Raw genomic sequence first — 17951 nt, 5'->3', positions numbered from 1 at the left:
TGTACAAGATAGCTTTGACAATATAAAATCAGTTTAAAAAAAAAAAAATTATTCATTGATGGGATGTGGGCGTTGCTGGCTGGCTAGGCCTGCATTTAGTGCCCATCCCTAATTGCCCTTGAGAAGATGGTGATGAGCCGCCTTCTTGAACCGCTGCAGTCCATATGGTGTAGGCACACCCACAATGCTGTTAGGAAGGGAGTTCCAGGATTTTGGCCCAGCGACAGTGAAGGAACGGCGATACAGGTCCAAGTCAGGGTGGTGTGTGGCTTGGAGGGGAACTTGTAGGTGGTGATGTTCCCATGCGTCTGCTGCCCTTGTCCTTCTAAGTGGTAGAGGTCGCGGGTTTAGAAGGTGCTGTTGAAGGAGCCTGTAGGCGCAGGCCTGTAGAAATTGGTTTATGTATTTCCAACTGTTACTTGTCACTTTCCATTAAACATGCTCTCCATCAATCTCATTTCTGAATAATAATGGAAAGGTTGTCAGCAGGTAGCAATTTAAATCTGAAACTGAGATTTTCTTTCCAATGTACACCTTTCTCAATACCTTGACAGACCAGTTAATGTAATGCTGGGTGTTCTTTGAGACTCCAATTTCTAGAGATACATAATTTTCTGCGATACTAGATACCCAACTCCAAGCTGTTAGCTTAAGATGCACAAGGCACTAATATTAGCCATTAGGCGGGGGGATATTGCGTAGTGATTTGTTGGTCTTAACTTGGTTGAAAATCAATGGAGAAAAGTGAGCGGTGGGTCAGTTACTCCACCCCAATACAACTCATTCTCCAATCACACTGGCCTGGAATTTGCGGTCAGCGGCAAAGCAAAGGTGTTTGCCGCTGGCCCCGAAGAAAGCCGCCCACAAAGATCTACCGATCTCTGTGGAGAGAAGTTTCTCGATGCATAAGTGAGATCAGTGTAGAATAGTGGGAAATTACTAATGCGAGCCGCTGTGATGTCAACAAACTGCCTAAGATAAGCCTGAAATAAATATGAACAAACTTTTAAAAATTATAATTTTTTTTAAGTTTCTTAAAAATTGTAATTTTCATTATTATGAAGAAATTTAAATCTCCACAAAATTAAAATTAGTTTTTCAGGGCCATAACATTTGTTTAGCAGTTGATGCGCTGTTAAAACCCCAGTTACACCTAATCTAACGAGGCTAACTTTTAATGTGGTATTTAACAGCGATATTACTGCGGAAAAGCCCAAGTTTTCATCGGCTTCACTGATTGCCGTCTATGGGGGGGGCGGGGTGTAAGATTCGAAATTTTCAGCAATAATCACGCAAGAAAACAGGATAAAATAAGACAGTTTATTGACCAAAGTAAGCTTGCACAGAAAAACCTTTGATAAAAGGGCATACAAAATGGCCGCCGGGCCTCGTGATCAGTTTTCTGGACCATTTGATTTCCGTTACTGCAAGCCAGACAGGCTTGTGGATTGAAGGCAGTAAGCCCGCGAAAGCCAGTATCGGGGAACCGAAACTCAGGGAAACAGCATACATATTCAATGGATTCTAAGTACAGGATGGGGCCCATCAAGATATGGGCGGACAATGCATGAACACTTATTCCCATTTAATGTACAAAGGAGAAACCGTTTAACAGCCATCAAGGGAAATCTCCAGACCGATCAATATGCGAACCGAGTCACGGTGACAATGTAAAAGACATTAAAAGACATTATCGGCCAGGAAGGCCAGTTAAGTTATCACCGGCTCCCGTTACAAGACAAAGCGCCCCTGCAGAGATTTCTGCCCGCCAAAATTAATACAAAGACAGGACTATGATTTGGCGGGAGATAAGACTGTCCCAAAAGGGTATAACTATGGATTGAAAGTCCATCAAAAGTTACGGACGGTGACGGTTACACAGATCCAGGATCCATCGGCGCCTCTTCTACCTCGGTAGCTTCGGAATCGATCAAGACGCTTCGTCTTTTTAAAGACGCTTCGGACGGACAATTTCGGTGAAAAGACAACGTGGTCGGTGTTCAGCCAGACAAGGCTCGGTGACGACGGGAAGACGACGAGGGTGGCCCGGGTACTGTTGTCGGGAGATCATCGATGACCCAGGCCGAAGGAGAAGACACCCTCTGGAAAGCCAGCGGGAGCGAGAAAGGTCCTCGACATACCATTCGGCCAGAGACCTTCAGATTCTCCCATTTGCATCCAGTTCTTCAACAGCTTTTAGCTGATCCAACCTTGACGAGCGCTCATCGAGGCTGTGTCTACCCCGCCGCCGAGAGAGAGAGAGAATATCGACTGCGACAGAAGTTTCCAAATCCACGTGACGACGGAAAGCTGTGCCAAAAGGCTGCGAACCCCTTTTTCGCGATTTTGAGAGTGGTGAGCATGATCCCGAGTTCCTCAGGTCAAAACTTAGTTTAGGTATAGGGGAGGGAGTTAAGGGTAATCGTAATGTGTTTTCCCTTTTACGATGTGCCGTGTGTTCCCCATTTCCATAGAGTCAAGTTCTTAAATCTGTGCATGATTGTAGTTACTTTAATCTGTGCCTATGACATGTATTTTGTAATGCTTCAAACTGTTTAAAAATAAAAGCATCCATTTCGTGCTATTCAACCTGGTCTATTGAGTCCTTTCTCTGCACTACAGTTCTCTGCATCTAAGTCCAAGGTCTAGAACCGTAGGGGAGAGTGGGTCGAACCACTCAAGGGTAATTATTGCACAAAGCCTGGCAGGAGACCAGAACGAGCAAGAGAAACCCCCTACAGAAATGGCGACCGTGGCAGGACCTTGGCAGCAGGAAAGTAGTGTGTTAGATCAAGTCTGAATAAACGAAATGTGATGGATGAAAGAATAGCGGATTATGTTTTTGGAAAAGTCAACCTCACAAAACAATGGATATCTGACCTATTAAGGGATAGGCGCCCGCTAGACGCAGCCATCAAGGGGACAGAGGGTAAAGAGCATAAGGAATCTGTAGAAAAGGCGGTCTGGCTGATGTGCTACAAGAAGCAAGTCCAGCTTTTGGACCAAGTCGTTGCAGCACAAACAGCCCAGATCAAAGGGTTGCTTACAGACGTAGAGGAAAAGGTTGCGGGAGGTCAAAAACTGATTGAATCGCTTAACGCGCTGAATCAGGAACGCCACTCCACAACTCGCTGCCATGAAACCCGGGTAGAGTATTTAAAATGTCAGGTCATTGAAGCCAAGGCCTGTGAAGGTAGAATGAGAGAGAAGTGTTTCCGTCTAGCTAAGCAAATAGAGACCCAAGAGGAAAAACTTCTGGGGGCCAGGGCAGCATATAAGATGGCCATGGAGGATAGATCTGAGAGCACCGACCACAGCGCTTGCCGCCGGGAGCAAGAGAACCTGAGAACGGCCCTAGCCAAGGCAAACGGGTTGGTGTGTCTCATAAACCCACCAGCGAGCCAGTTATTGCTAGCCAAGGAATCCAAAAGACCGATTCCACAAGAGATAGTTCAGGAACCAACCCCCGAACCCTCTGCGCCTCCTGCTTATGATGAGTCTTGGACTCCGGGGAAGGAAACGGAGACGGTAGATGAAGAGATTCTTGAGGTAGAGCAACACCAGATAGTAGAGTCGGGGCCGGCGCCGATGTGTCCAACTCGACACCGGAGGCTCGGTCCGAATGAAGACAATGGCGAGGACGGACCCCTTGTGAATCAGATCATAATGCCCCACAGCGCACAACAGCTGAGGGCAATGATAAGTCACATCCCAAAACTCTCCGAGTCAGGAGATCCCTCCGTCCATTTTAGGGACGTGGAGCAGACCGCAGCAGTTAATGACTGCGACGGGGTTGAACAGTCTAAGATGCTGCTGTTCTCCCTGGACAGCTCGCTCCTCCAGTGTCTCCCTGACGAGAGCAAGAGAGGGCACAGGGAATATGAGTTGTTACGGGACGAGATCCTGGAGATTATAGGAGAGGGTGACGGAACTCCGTTCCTCCGTTTAGAAAAGACAGTGCAGCTAGAGGGAGAACCCCCACGGGTTTTCGCCGGAAGGTTGTGGCCCGTGTATCGGCGCAGCTGCCCGGGAGGACCGGAACGGAACGCGCTAAACGATGAACAAAGGGCTCATTGGCTCCGGTGCCTGGTAGCAGGTTGCTTGCCAATAGTGAGGGAGCAGGCCAAAGCATGGTTTGACCCCACTAACGCCCGCTCCATGGAGGAACTAGTACTTGATCAGCTCACGATCAGTTACAGGAACAACAAGGGTAGGAAAACGCCTGTTTTAAAAGGAAAGGTACATGAGGCAAGGCCCGCAGCTTCCGCTAAAAAGGAATGGCATCAGGAGGGAAATCGCCCTCCCCAAGCCAACAGCAGTTGTTACGGGTGTGGGAAGGAGGGTCATTGGCGCAAGGACTGTAGAAATCCATGGAAGGATAAGAGAGAGAGAATGTTCGCCGCAGCCCAAGCCCAAGTCCAAGCCCAAGCCCAGAGCGTTGCCCCAGCACCAGTCCAAGCCCAAGCCCAGACCGCTGCCCCAGCACCAGCCCAGAACCCAACCGTAGCCCCTGCCCCAACAACAGGGGGTGGTGCGGTTGTGGATCCCGCTACGATCGAGTCAGTCTTGGAGACTAAGTGGTCTCTGATGACCTGGCAGGGGAAGGTAGCGGTCGCCAACAGCACCTATCGCTCCCGAGACCCCAACCGAAACACCTAAATGACTGACGCCTGCGCAGCCCGTCTACTTGTGTCCGCTCCGCTACGACGCCTGGAGAAGACCTGTGGTGGAAATGGAGGTGGAAAGGGAAAAGGGTAGTTACCTGTTGGATACGGGAGCTTCGTGTACCGTAATCCACACAGATAGACCTTTTGCCTCACCTCTGTCCGCCCAGGCTCCATTCTTAGTAGTGGGTTTCACAGGCAGAGAACAGGCTGGCGCGTACTCCATCCCGCTCTCCATTCATTTGGGAGCACTCCACACCACATGGACGTGTATCCTATTGAAGTGGAGTGAGGGGGGTGGAAAAGGCATCCTCGGGGCTGATTTCTTGGTGGAACACGGGATCCTCGTGGACCTGAGAAATCACTGTCTCTGGGGAGCCGAGAGCGGTTTAGGTAAGGTAGTCGTAATCCCAGGGAGGGAAGAAAAGGGGGCCCTGTGCACCATGAAGCCGTCAGGAGGTTACGATCTCGAGCTCATGGTAGCGAACGTCCCAACGGACTTGCAGGCGTGTGTGTCGGAAAATCTGACCGCGTTTGCCACCCACAAGCACGACTGTGGGAGAGTCACTGGGTTTGAAGTCAGCGTAGACGGGGACCCCATGATCCGACCCCAAAAGCAGTATAATTTCCCCAAGGAGGCAGAACCCGACATGGAGACCGCAATATCTTCATTGGTGCAGCAGGGCGTATTGAGACCAATAGCCACTCACGTGAACTCCCCCTTATGGCCGGTAAAGAAGCCGGACAATTCGTGGAGAGCCACGGTGGACTACAGAGTCCTCAATAGTAACATCCCAGCCTGCGCGCCCACGGTAGCAGCAGTTGCAGACCTAATAGGGAGTATTCCAGCATCGGCGACCACATTCACGGTGCTGGACATCTCGAACGGTTTCTGGTCCATTCCGCTGCGGCGGGAGGATCAGTACAAGTTTGCCTTTACTTTCAAAGGGCAACAGTACACTTGGAACTGCTTGCCACAGGGTTTTCACAACAGCCCCAGCATTTTCCATCAATGCATGGCGGGGAGTTTAAAAGAGTTTAGCCAGCCCAACCAGATAGTACAGTATGTGGACGACCTACTCCTGTTCATGGACACAAGGGAGGAGCACGGCCCACTATTAGCCGAATTATTGGAACTGTTAGAAAGGAAAGGTTTCAAAGTAAACCCAAAGAAAGCACAGATCGGCCAGCAGGAAGTCAAATTCCTGGGTCTGGCCATTCGCGCTGGAGAATGAGCCATAGATAAGGCCAGAAGGGAATCAGTACAAGATCTGCCGATCCCCAACACAGTAACGGGTGTAAGGTCCTTTTTGGGATTGACCGGGTACTGCAGAGATTTCATCGAGGACTATGCTGCCACAGCAGCCCCGCTACTTCGACTCTTACACAAGGGAGTCGAGTGGTCTTGGGATGAGGGGTGCCAGGCAGCATTCGAGAAGTTGAAAAGAGATCTGCAGACCGCGCCAGCCCTAGGGGCCATAGATGGGGGAGAGGAGTTCTTCCTGGAGGTAGCCGCTAGTGGGGACAGCCTGAGCGCCGTGTTGCTCCAGGAGCGGCACGGCAAGCTGAGACCGGTAGTTTATTCCTCCAGAGTGCTCACGGATGTAGAGAGGAGTTTCTCAAATTGCGAACGGCATCTCCTGGCCACGCATTGGGCTGTGAACAGATCAGTGATCTTCACAGGAACCTCTCCCATCATGCTCCTCACCCATCACACCCCCACAAAGATGCTTCTGGATGGAAGGATTAAGGATGGGACCGTAAGCAGCGCTCGGATTGCGCGCTGGACCCTCCTCCTTTCCCAGATGGATCTAATAGTTAAAGGCCTCTGCGCGCCAAAGCTCGCAGCCAACATGGTATATCCCAGAACAGCCCATCGGTGTTCCGTAGAAGGGGTATGGGAGGTCAACATAGGTTTACGGGCCGGGATACACCCCACAGGCCGCGAAATCTACGTAGACGGTTCTAGCACTGTATCTGCTGGCGAACGACTCACAGGATGTGGAGTTTATGACCCTGCGGCAAACATTGCCCTGGCAATTAAGCTCCCCAGCACTATGAGCGCACAGCAGGCTGAACTGTCCGCGGTGGCGTACGTGGTTACCCACCCCGAGATTTTCCCAACCCCATACACGATTTGCTCAGACAGCATGTTCACATGCAATTCGTGTACGGAGTACCTCGCCATCTGGTCCCGACGCGGATATACCTCCGCGGACGGGCGGCCTTTAACAGTTAAGCCCTTGCTGGAAAAGATCCTGGCAGCTGTGGGAGAGGAAGGGGAGGTGTTCATCCATAAGGTGAAGGCTCATTCCACCACAGAACCCCGCAGTCAGGGCAACCAGCAGGCGGATGCGCTAGCCAGGGAGGGTGCCCGCAACGGCATTCTCTGGGACCCCTATGAGCCCGGACCCGTGGCGGCGATCCAAGGCAGGGAGGGAATTCCAGGGAACACAGGGGTGGCACCGCCCCCAGACCTAAAGACCGTCCAAACCCTGGATCCCGCCCTAAAAACAGTCCTAAAAGCCATCACAGAAGGCAAGCAGGTAGAGGGTCCGTACAGTACGGCAGCCCTCTCAGTCAAAGAAGGCATGCTGTTCCGAGAGGAGCAGTGGGTTGTGCCGCAGCAGCACCGGAGGGAATTCCTGCAACTGGCCCACGAGGGTCCAGGGGCGGGACACCCCGGGCCTGAGGTTACCTGGCAGCGGGTAGAGCAGGCGGGATGGTGGCCGAGACTTCGGGACGATGTCCGCGAATTCTGCACAAGCTGTCTTGTGTGCGCTGCAAACAACCCAGACCCCCACAAAAGGAAGGTGCCCATGGGGCACATCAGGAGGGTAGAGGGACCATGGCAGTCGATTCAGGTCGACTACATAGGGCCCCTGCCCGCCGCCCAGGGAGGATATAAGGACTGCCTTGTCCTGGTAGATGTGTTCACCAAATGGGTAGAAGCTTTCCCGTGCAGAACAGCTATGGCACTGGGCACTGCTAAGATCTTGATTCGGGAAGTGTTCTCACGGTGGGGACTCCCCCGTTTTGTAGAGTCCGACCAAGGGAGTCAGTTCACCGGTCAAGTAATGCAGAACGCCCTCATGCTCTTGGGCATTGAGGGGAAGTGGCACGTAGCATACAATCCCCAGTCATCCGGGATTGTTGAACGCATGAATCGGACCCTCAAGGAAAAGCTGAGGAAAGAGACAATGGGCTCGCCCCAGAAATGGGCGGAGGTCCTGCCTTTAGTCCTCATGGGGATCCGAGCCAGCCAGTCCAAAAGTACGGGGTATTCCCCGCACGAATTAATGACTGGAAGGATCATGCGAACACCCACCCATGTACTAGCCCCGGTGCTCACTGATGGCCAGCTCCGAGAGGTGAAGCGAGACAAATTCATCCAAACCCTTTTGGAGCGCCTGAAACAGATTTATGGGCAGGCGGCTGGGAACATGGGAAGACAGCACCAGGGAAATAGACTGTTACTGGAACCTCGTAAGCAACAAGAGTGGGTAGTCGGAGACCAGGTCATGGTCCGAAACTACGCCAGGGTAGGGAGTTTTGAACCATTGTACATGGGGCCTTACAGCATTGTGGACAAGGCCAGCCCCATGGTTTATGCAGTGAAGGTGCCCCGACGTACCACATGGTTTCACATTAACCAGTGTAAACTGTTTAAATCGGGTGCACAAGGGCCTACAAAAGGGACCAGGTCTGAGAACAAAGATCCTCAGCCTGTAACAGAGTCACAGACCACACAGGCTGGAACAGTAGCCTGCGTGAAGGGAGGGGCCACCCCATCGGAGTGGGAGGTCTCCCCTCTAATTTGGGATTCGGACGAGGAAGAGCCCGAACAGCTCGACCTCGCCTTAGACCCAATCACGGAGGAGGAAGAGTCAGAGGACGACGATCCCGCCCTCGACTCAAGCTTGGGGGAGGTAGGGAATGGGGGCGGAGACTCACTACCTGTAGGGACAGGTGAGTTGGAGTCGGAAGCCACAAATCCCGGCCCCGGGGGGGCGGAGCCTGAGGGAGGGGAGCTGGAGCCGGCAGCTGTGGTGGAACCACAGGCTGTGACGGTGACAGTCCCAACCCCCGGTCCATCAGCCCCGGGAGCCCCACCCAAAGCAGCCCCTCGTAGGTCGACTTGAGCGCCCCAGCCCAGAAAGTTTTGGCCAGATTCTCCCCATTTTTCCCAACCTCGGTTTAGAGCAGCCCCAGAAAGGCATGGTTCCCGTTCAACAGCGACAGGCTGCGGGGGATCAAAGCCGAAGGCCAGTGCAGCCCCACCGCAGGGTGTGGCACGCTGCAGCTCTCACAGGAATTCAGTAGGCCGCCCCGTGGAGGGCGGCGCTGTACATAAGTTAAGTTAGGTAATTATGGTGATAGTTTAAGGAATATAAAGTTTACGGTGTTAAGAAATGTTAAGAGCACAATTTTGAAGTCTGCCCGGTATGTGTGCTTGTTTGGGAGCGGGGTCCAGGAACCCGCGCGTCCATTTAATTAGGCCAGCACCTATTGGGAGCCTGGCTACATCATTTTATTGGTTACAGAAACCTGGGATATGATGAAAAAGATTCTCATCGTGTTCGTGGCGATCGGGTGCGGGTGGGCCTACCGAGGCCGCACCAAGGACGTCATCATCTTCGGGTGTTCCAGGGACACGGCCCCCATCGCAACAGATGGGACAGGGGAGCAAGAGGTTGAGGAAACCGCCACCTACTTCCACCAGGGGAGATGGCCAGGTTGGCTGGGGACGAATTCTACGGAATACTCCAGCAATTTCGGTTTTGCTAACCAAGAGACTTCGTTAACGTGCCCTCGGGTGAGGATCCTTGCACCCAGAGTCAGCGTTACCGTGGGAAAGAGGATCTGTCTGGTGTGTAATGGGAACGTACCACTAAGGCGATGGTGGTGGCTGCGAAAGCTGGGAAAGGACATGAGGAACTCTACGGTCGAGTGGGAGCGACTGGGTAATAATACCCATCGGACTATTACGGGGACTCACGGACAATTACGTGTGGGGACAAATGGTGGGAACCAGATGAAGGAATATATGTCTGTATGTGGGGTTCAAAACACGTTTGCCCCAAGGGCGTATCCATCTTCTTCCAGAGGCAGTGGCAGGATGAAGGAAAGGGGATGAGATGGGATGTCAGCACTCGAGCGTGCGGAGCCCCATACTCCCCTATTCCGGTAAACGCCACTGAACTCATCACCCACCCACGCAAGCCCCTGCCCACGCTTCCGGTAGCACTAGCCCAGAAAGAAGGGTGCCCAACCACCACCAAGGGACCCGGGAACGGTTTAGTATTGGTACCCACCGGTCAGGTGCTGTACCAAGGGGTACACTACGCGGTGGCCTCAGTGATTTTAAACCTCACTGAGGTACGATTGCCGGAGTGGTGTCCCAAAGAAACGGAACAATTATACCAGGTCCTGTTAACCCGAATGTTTAGACAGTTTTACGAGTTTGACTTTGCCGACATCGACAAAGACAAATTATACACCACACCACCAGAAGTTTTGGATCGAGTCGGGAGGCAAAGAAGGGGTACAGTAAATGACATATTCACTGCTTTTAATACCGGGACATCTGTCGTCAACGCTCTAGATAACGTGGAGCTGCAGACACAGATCAACGGTTTAAAAGCCCAGTTAAGGAACATACTGACAGACGAAAATAAGGTAGTGGGTTCTGAGTTACATGAGGACCAGGCCATGACACTACACTTTAAGGAAATAATAGCTGAGCTGGAGAAACACGCGAGAACGGTAAATGCGCTCATTAAGGAGGATCGGAATGCGTCCGACCAAGCTGCGCAAAACGAGGCCTGTGTGCTATACGGGACATGGTTACTGGGCGAGGGCCGCAGTAATCTTGAGGATTTAAAACAGGGTTTGGTCCCGTCCTGGATCAGCAACAAGCACTTGCAAGCGCTCCACCCTTTTGAGAATGCATTAAGCCCGTGCCAGCTCAGACTAGCTGCAGAAGCGTACCCAGTCCCAGTGGACTGCGGACGTTCGAATCATACTATCATGGGAATAGTGGTAAGAATACCGGTGTTGGGTCCCGCAGCAAAGCCCGCCCCGGTATACAGGGTGGAGAACATTGGAGTCATTCAGGGGGGCGCACACATTCGTTACGCAGTGGTCCCGCCTTACGTCATCAGATGGGAGCGTACGATGACAGGCACCGACCTCTCGGGGTGTCGGAGCCGGGGAGCACACATCATCCTGTGTCCCCAGCACTTGAATGCCTTTTTGAAACCACAGTGCGGGTTCAGAACCGCTAGCGCGAAGCCGATAAATTGCACCATGGAGGCAATGGCAGAGGACCATGTGCCCCCGCAGGTAGCATATATCGGGGGTGGGACATACTGCGTCACCACTGCAGCGCCTCACTACCGCTACGGACAACACGAGTGGTGTTCGATCAGTGATAGCAGTTTCTGTTTCAAACCCAGGGCCGAGGTTCAAGTGGCACAACAACGAATTGTCCCCATTCCTGCACCCTCCACCGTTCACCTCACTGTCAAAGAGAATTTCACGGACTTGCAACGATTCGTCGCGCATTTTGGTTATGTCATTCCCCCTCTTCCCGAACACCTCACCAAGATTTTAAAAGCCGTTATAGTTTCACAGAAACATTTTTACACACTGGAGCAGAAGACTTTGGAGATAGGAAAAGACATATTGGACATAGTCATCCCACCATGGTGGGACTTGTTCACTAACATAGAGGTCCCGGCCTGGATTAGAATAGCATCCCACATCCTAGTAGTGTGTCAGGTTTTAATTGTGATATTTTTGCTATTCGTGCATTGCAAAAGAGGCAAACGCCTCCAGAGGCACGAGAACACAGGAGAATGGAGAGAACGCTATGTGCGAATGGGGGAAGAAGACAGCCCACTTTAAGTTGCTAGTATTGAAGGTTAAGCGTCCCTCCATTTTTAGATTTTGGCCATTTGCTTGTTTTTGTTTTAAGGATATGAATATTGTTATGTTATTAGTCGTTCTTAAGTTTTTGGATTAATAAAAGGTGTATGCAGGTGGTGCAAGAGGGTATCAACCCCTGCACATCTGACAGATGAATGTGTTATAGTTTAAGAAGTGCTGCCTATGATTGTCCGAATGTGCACAAAGTAATTTTCATTTTTTTCGGAAATGGGAACTGCATGTGTCGTGAGGGTCATAGATAGTTAAGTGCCAGGAATGTTTGGATGTGGGGAATCAGGGAAAATTTGCTCACCAAGGATCATTGATACCTCTAGCAAGCTATCAGTATCACAGGGGGGCCTGTAAGATTCGAAATTTTCAGCAATAATCACGCAAGAAAACAGGATAAAATAAGACAGTTTATTGACCAAAGTAAGCTTGCACAGAAAAACCTTTGATAAAAGGGCATACAAAATGGCCGCCGGGCCTCGTGATCAGTTTTCTGGACCATTTGATTTCCGTTACTGCAAGCCAGACAGGCTTGTGGATTGAAGGCAGTAAGCCCGCGAAAGCCAGTATCGGGGAACCGAAACTCAGGGAAACAGCATACATATTCAATGGATTCTAAGTACAGGATGGGGCCCATCAAGATATGGGCGGACAATGCATGAACACTTATTCCCATTTAATGTACAAAGGAGAAACCGTTTAACAGCCATCAAGGGAAATCTCCAGACCGATCAATATGCGAACCGAGTCACGGTGACAATGTAAAAGACATTAAAAGACATTATCGGCCAGGAAGGCCAGTTAAGTTATCACCGGCTCCCGTTACAAGACAAAGCGCCCCTGCAGAGATTTCTGCCCGCCAAAATTAATACAAAGACAGGACTATGATTTGGCGGGAGATAAGACTGTCCCAAAAGGGTATAACTATGGATTGAAAGTCCATCAAAAGTTACGGACGGTGACGGTTACACAGATCCAGGATCCATCGGCGCCTCTTCTACCTCGGTAGCTTCGGAATCGATCAAGACGCTTCGTCTTTTTAAAGACGCTTCGGACGGACAATTTCGGTGAAAAGACAACGTGGTCGGTGTTCAGCCAGACAAGGCTCGGTGACGACGGGAAGACGACGAGGGTGGCTCGGGTACTGTTGTCGGGAGATCATCGACGACCCAGGCCGAAGGAGAAGACACCCTCTGGAAAGCCACCGAGCCAGGCGGGAGCGAGAAAGGTCCTCGACATACCATTCGGCCAGAGACCTTCAGATTCTCCCGTTTGCATCCAGTTCTTCAACAGCTTTTAGCTGATCCAGCCTTGACGAGCACTCATCGAGGCTGTGTCTACCCCGCCGCCTCGAGAGAGAGAGAGAGACTATCGACTGCGACAGAAGTTTCCAAATCCACGTGACGACGGAAAGCTGTGCCAAAAGGCTGCGAACCCCTTTTTCGCGATTTTGAGAGTGGTGAGCATGATCCCAAGTTCCTCAGGTCAAAACTTAGTTTAGGTATAGGGGAGGGAGTTAAGGGTAATCGTAATGTGTTTTCCCTTTTACGATGTGCCGTGTGTTCCCCATTTCCATAGAGTCAAGTTCTTAAATCTGTGCATGATTGTAGTTACTTTAATCTGTGCCTATGATATGTATTTTGTAATGCTTCAAACTGTTTAAAAATAAAAGCATCCATTTCGTGCTATTCAACCTGGTCTATTGAGTCCTTTCTCTGCACTACAGTTCTCTGCATCTAATTCCAAGGTCTAGAACCGTAGGGGAGAGTGGGTCGAACCACTCAAGGGTAATTATTGCACAAAGCCTGGCAGGAGACCAGAACGAGCAAGAGAAACCCCCTACAGGGGCACAGCACAGCCAGTGTTGGAGCAGCGAATCACTGACCGCAACTTCAGGATTTCCGTGTTTAGCTGCGCACGCACGACATCCTGAAGTTGTGGTCGGTTTCAAAGAGGTAATAACAGCGAACGCTGTTCGTTCGCTGTTATTACCCACCACAAATTCCGGGCCACTGATTTCTCAGTATTGAAGTGAAGAATAAAACAGGAGGAGCCCTGGCGGCATCTTGATGCAACTGCCATCGACAGGCAGAAAATAGGCTGAAGACTTGCAGAGCATCATTACCAGTCACTGCTTTTATTCAAAATATATATTTTCCATTTGATTGATGTAATTCTCTCCTGAAGAAAATTGCACAAATGAATTTGGATTTTTCATCTGCCATGTTTATTTATATGCTGAAGTGTTCTGTATTGGGATTTTTAAAAGAGAATTGGTGTTATGTAACAGTTCTTTTACAATTATAGTGTGCCTCTTTCTCCCATTGTTACCTAGCATTATAAACCTATGCGCATTGTCCGTCACTGCCTGTTCATGCTCAGTTACCTAGCAGCACTTATTTCAGTTTAGTACTGCTGAGCATCTCGGGAAGCTTGTCGCACTTAGATCTGGGGCAGCAATCCAGTTAAAAGTGATATCTGATCCAGAGTGCTTACGGTGCTGCTCCACGCAGGTATGTGCCAGCTTGTAACACTTTCCTTGAAATGGGTCACATGGCACCCGACTTAAAAACCCACTGCAGAACAGCTCCGGCGTTTAAAGTTAAATCTGAACATTTAATTCAGAGCGTCAACAAGCCAGTGTGAATTTTTTATATTTCAAGATGGAAGCTGAAATTTGTATACTACATTGGAAATGTAATTCAAATAAGATTTTTCTGATTCCTTGCAGCTCATCAGCGATGGCAGTGTGGTGTATGCCGAGGCCCTCTGGGACCATGTCACCATGGATGACCAGGAGCTGGGCTTCAAAGCTGGTGATGTCATTGAAGTAGTGGATGCTACCAACAAGGAGTGGTGGTGGGGGAGGATCGCGGACAGTGAAGGCTGGTTCCCTGCCAGCTTCGTGCGGGTAAGGACCGTTCCATATAGGAAAGAAGACTGGCCGTGAGGGGGGTGGGGGGGCAAGTAATTGAATTGAGCAGTTCTAATGGCATCATAAATTGAGAGTGAAGCACAAGCATCTTATGAATGTCAACAGGACTGCAGCACTGAAACACTGCTTCACAAGTGTTCTTTGCTGTTCCTTACATTGAATAGTCCAAATTTAATTCCATTTTCTTATTGATGTAGTCAGCACGATGCAGATCAAACTGCAGTAAAGACACTGACGTGAAACCCTAAGGTGCAAGATATTGCATGACTGCTGCTAGTGCAAAAATAGTTGTGTTGAAAGTCAATCACTGAAAAAATACAGGTCGATTTTTTGAGTATGCAGTCATTTAGTACATATACTCAAAATAAAAACATGAAAGGGTAAATGCACTCTCCGGCGGGGAGCATGAATCAGCGACACAGTATTGTTGCTCTATCCCCGATCGAGTGGAGCTCCCTACTGGGGGTTCAGTGAATTTACCCTTAAATATAATTTCCTGAAAAGCTGCCACATGTACAATAGGTTTCAGTCTTACTCACTACCTGACATTAACATGCAAGTCTTCAGTGAGTGATCCATAACAGGTTATTGTGCAATGGCTGATGTGGCAGAAGAGCAGTCTATTCTTAAAAGGGCAATTATATTCCACAGAATTACCCTATAATTCCTATGTGTTATAAAATGACAGCAGTAGATTAATGTTGCTGTTTTCTATGCTTAAAAATTGGTGGTTACCGGGAACAGATGTTTTGTGTGGCACTCTACCCAATGTGAGATCATGAACTTAAGTGTCTTGCTCAATGGCCATTACACTCTACCCCGGTTAAGTCAAACTGTATTTTTTGTTTGAAAAAAAAATCTAATTATCCAGTAGTTTGAAGTAAGCAATTTTAATAAAGTAGCACAGGAGGTGGTTTTATGCATGATTTCAATTTGAATTTAGCAACTTCGAATTAAGATTCGAACTGTATTCGCCTTATTGATGCCACAGGAACAGAGCATTTTTTTATTCGTTCCTGGGATGTGGGCGTCCACTGGCAAGGCCAGCATTTGTTATCCATCTCTAATTGCCCTTGAGAAGGTGATGGTGAGCTGCCTTCTTGAACTGCTGCAGTCCATGTGGTGAAGGTACTCCCACAGTGCTGTTAGGGAGGGAGTTCAGGATTTTGACCTAGTGACGATGAAGGATCAGCGATATATTTCTAAGTCAGGATGGTGTGTAACTTGGAGGGGAACTTGCAGGTGATGGTGTTTCCATGCGCCTGCTGCCCTTGTACTTCTAGGTGGAAGAGGTCATGGGTTTGAGAGATGCTGCTGTTTCTATATATTCGCTAGCGTTTAGAAGAATGAGAGGTGATCTCATTGAAACTTATAAAATTTTAACAGGACTAGACAGACTAGATGCAGGAAGGCTGTTCCCGATGACGGGGGAGCCCAGAACCAGGGGTCACAGTCTAAGGATAAGGGGTAAGCCATTTAGGACAGAGATGAGGAGGAATTTCTTCACCCAGAGAGTGGTGAACCTGTGGAATTCTCTACCACAGAAGACAGTTGAGGCCAATTCATTAAATATATTCAAGAAGGAGTTAGATATATTTCTTAAGGCTAAGGGGATCAAGGGATATGGGGATAAAGCAGGGACAGGGTACTGAATTTGGATGATCAGCCATGATCGCATTGAATGGCGGAGCAGGCTCGAGGGGCCGAATGGCTTACTCCTGCTCCTATCGTCTATGTTTCTATGTAAGACTTGGCAAGTAGCTCGTATACACTGCAGCTATGGTGAGCACCAATGGTGGAGGGAGTGAATGTTTAAGGTGGTGGATGGGGTGCCAATTAAGTGGGCTGCTTTGTCTTGAATGGTGTCGAACCTCTTGAGTGTTGTTGGAGCTGCACTCATCCAGGCAAGTGGAGAGTATTCCATCGCACTCCTGATCTGTGCCTTGTAGGTGGTGGAAAGGCTTTGGGGAGTCAGGAGGTGAGACACTCGCCGCAGAATACCTAGCCTCTGACCTGCTCTTGTTGCCACAGTATTTATTTATCATGATGTCACACAGCAAATGCTAAGCACAAATTGAAGGAAAGCACAGGTGGCACATGGTCCTGAGTCCAAACTCATGAATGTTATTGAGCAACCAGTAAGAAAGCAACAGCTTTGATGACTGGCAGAGTTACTCCCTCCTTCAGGTAGTTACTAATTGATCGTCCTCATACAAGCAATGGAACCAGAACTTCAATTTATATAACACTTTTAAATGTAGCAAAAGATGCTTCGCTGAGGCGTATATCAAAAACAATGGAGGCCAAGTCAAAGAAAGTAATATTAGAGGGATGACCTAAAGCTTGGTCAGAGAGGTGGGTTTTAAGGAGGGTCTTAAGGAGGAGAAGGTGGTGGAGCGGTTTAAGGAGGGATTTCCAGGGCATAGATCCTAGCTGGCTAAAGGTACAGCCACCAATGGTGGGGTGAAGGAAAAACGAGTGAAGCAGAAGAGACCACAAAAATGCAGAGGTTGGGTTTGGGGACTGGAGGAAGTTACAGAGGTACTGAAATGAATTTATCAGGGCCACCATCCTGGGACAACTCTTCATCACCGTTAACATTTACTCAGATCTCATTATGAACACAGTTTCAGTTGGAAGGACTATAAATCTGCTATAAAACTGCCCTTTTATTCCTAAAGTTGTGGGTCAACCAGGATGAACCCATGGAAGAATATCCAGTCAAGGTCGAGGACGGAAAACCCGATGATGCCAACAGTGCCAACCGCCGCCTGGCCACAGGCCAGTCAAAGAAAGACCAGATGAGGACCAATGTCATCAGTGAGATTATGAGCACCGAGAATGATTACATTAAGCATTTAAAGGATATCTGTGAGGTAAGGGATGGACAGCAAATTACAAATGTGACATTCATGTGCGGATTTCGAAGAGAATCATTTCTGCTCAAGTACCAGTTATTTGATATTTCTTGTTACAGAGCATGAATATATTGATAGAAATATGGAAATACTGTAACTGCTTCAGAGATTTTCAGGTTCCATTTCCTTCACAGAGGGTGGCATCAGTTCAGCCTCAACTTGCAATAAATCGAAAGTCTTACTCCAAGAGCTGGTCAGTTTGGGCAATGCAAATGCCAGCTTGGGTGAGCAAACACTGATTGTGAGACTGGAGGTTATAAAATGCTACTCGGGGCCTTCACCGACCTGTGCCAAACCTGATGTGGGTGAGATTAATACCAACATTGGGTGAAAGAGCAGCTAAGTTTCATCCAGTGCACTGACATCATTCATCTGAATGAGCACCTGCAGGAAAGTGAAGGTTAAGGGGGCGCTAACTTCGCCAGGGCGCTACTTTTAACACCCCGGAAAGTAGTGCCCCCGCAACGGAAATTGAGTGGTAGCGCCTGTAAGAGT

General features: G+C 49.4%; 1 protein-coding gene across 6 annotated transcripts in view; it reads left to right on the top strand.

Annotated features, from left to right (window-relative positions):
- LOC147115980 (uncharacterized) overlaps nt 1-17951 on the top strand; it is a 650930-nt gene that overhangs the window by 565543 nt on the left and 67436 nt on the right. For all 6 annotated transcript variants that reach the window (XM_085990662.1, XM_085990661.1, XM_085990665.1 and 3 more), the window contains 2 exons: nt 14335-14514; nt 17220-17414. In XM_085990662.1, coding sequence (XP_085846788.1) covers nt 14335-14514; nt 17220-17414 — 375 coding nt within the window. The remainder of the gene's footprint in view (nt 1-14334; nt 14515-17219; nt 17415-17951) is intronic.

This window comes from Somniosus microcephalus, chromosome 6 (assembly GCF_052327205.1).
Source record: "Somniosus microcephalus isolate GS21.2 chromosome 6, FLI_Smic_1.0, whole genome shotgun sequence".
Taxonomy (NCBI): domain Eukaryota; kingdom Metazoa; phylum Chordata; class Chondrichthyes; order Squaliformes; family Somniosidae; genus Somniosus; species Somniosus microcephalus.
The sequence above is the reverse complement of the archived record's forward strand: the minus strand, read 5'-3'. Positions and strand labels throughout refer to the sequence as shown.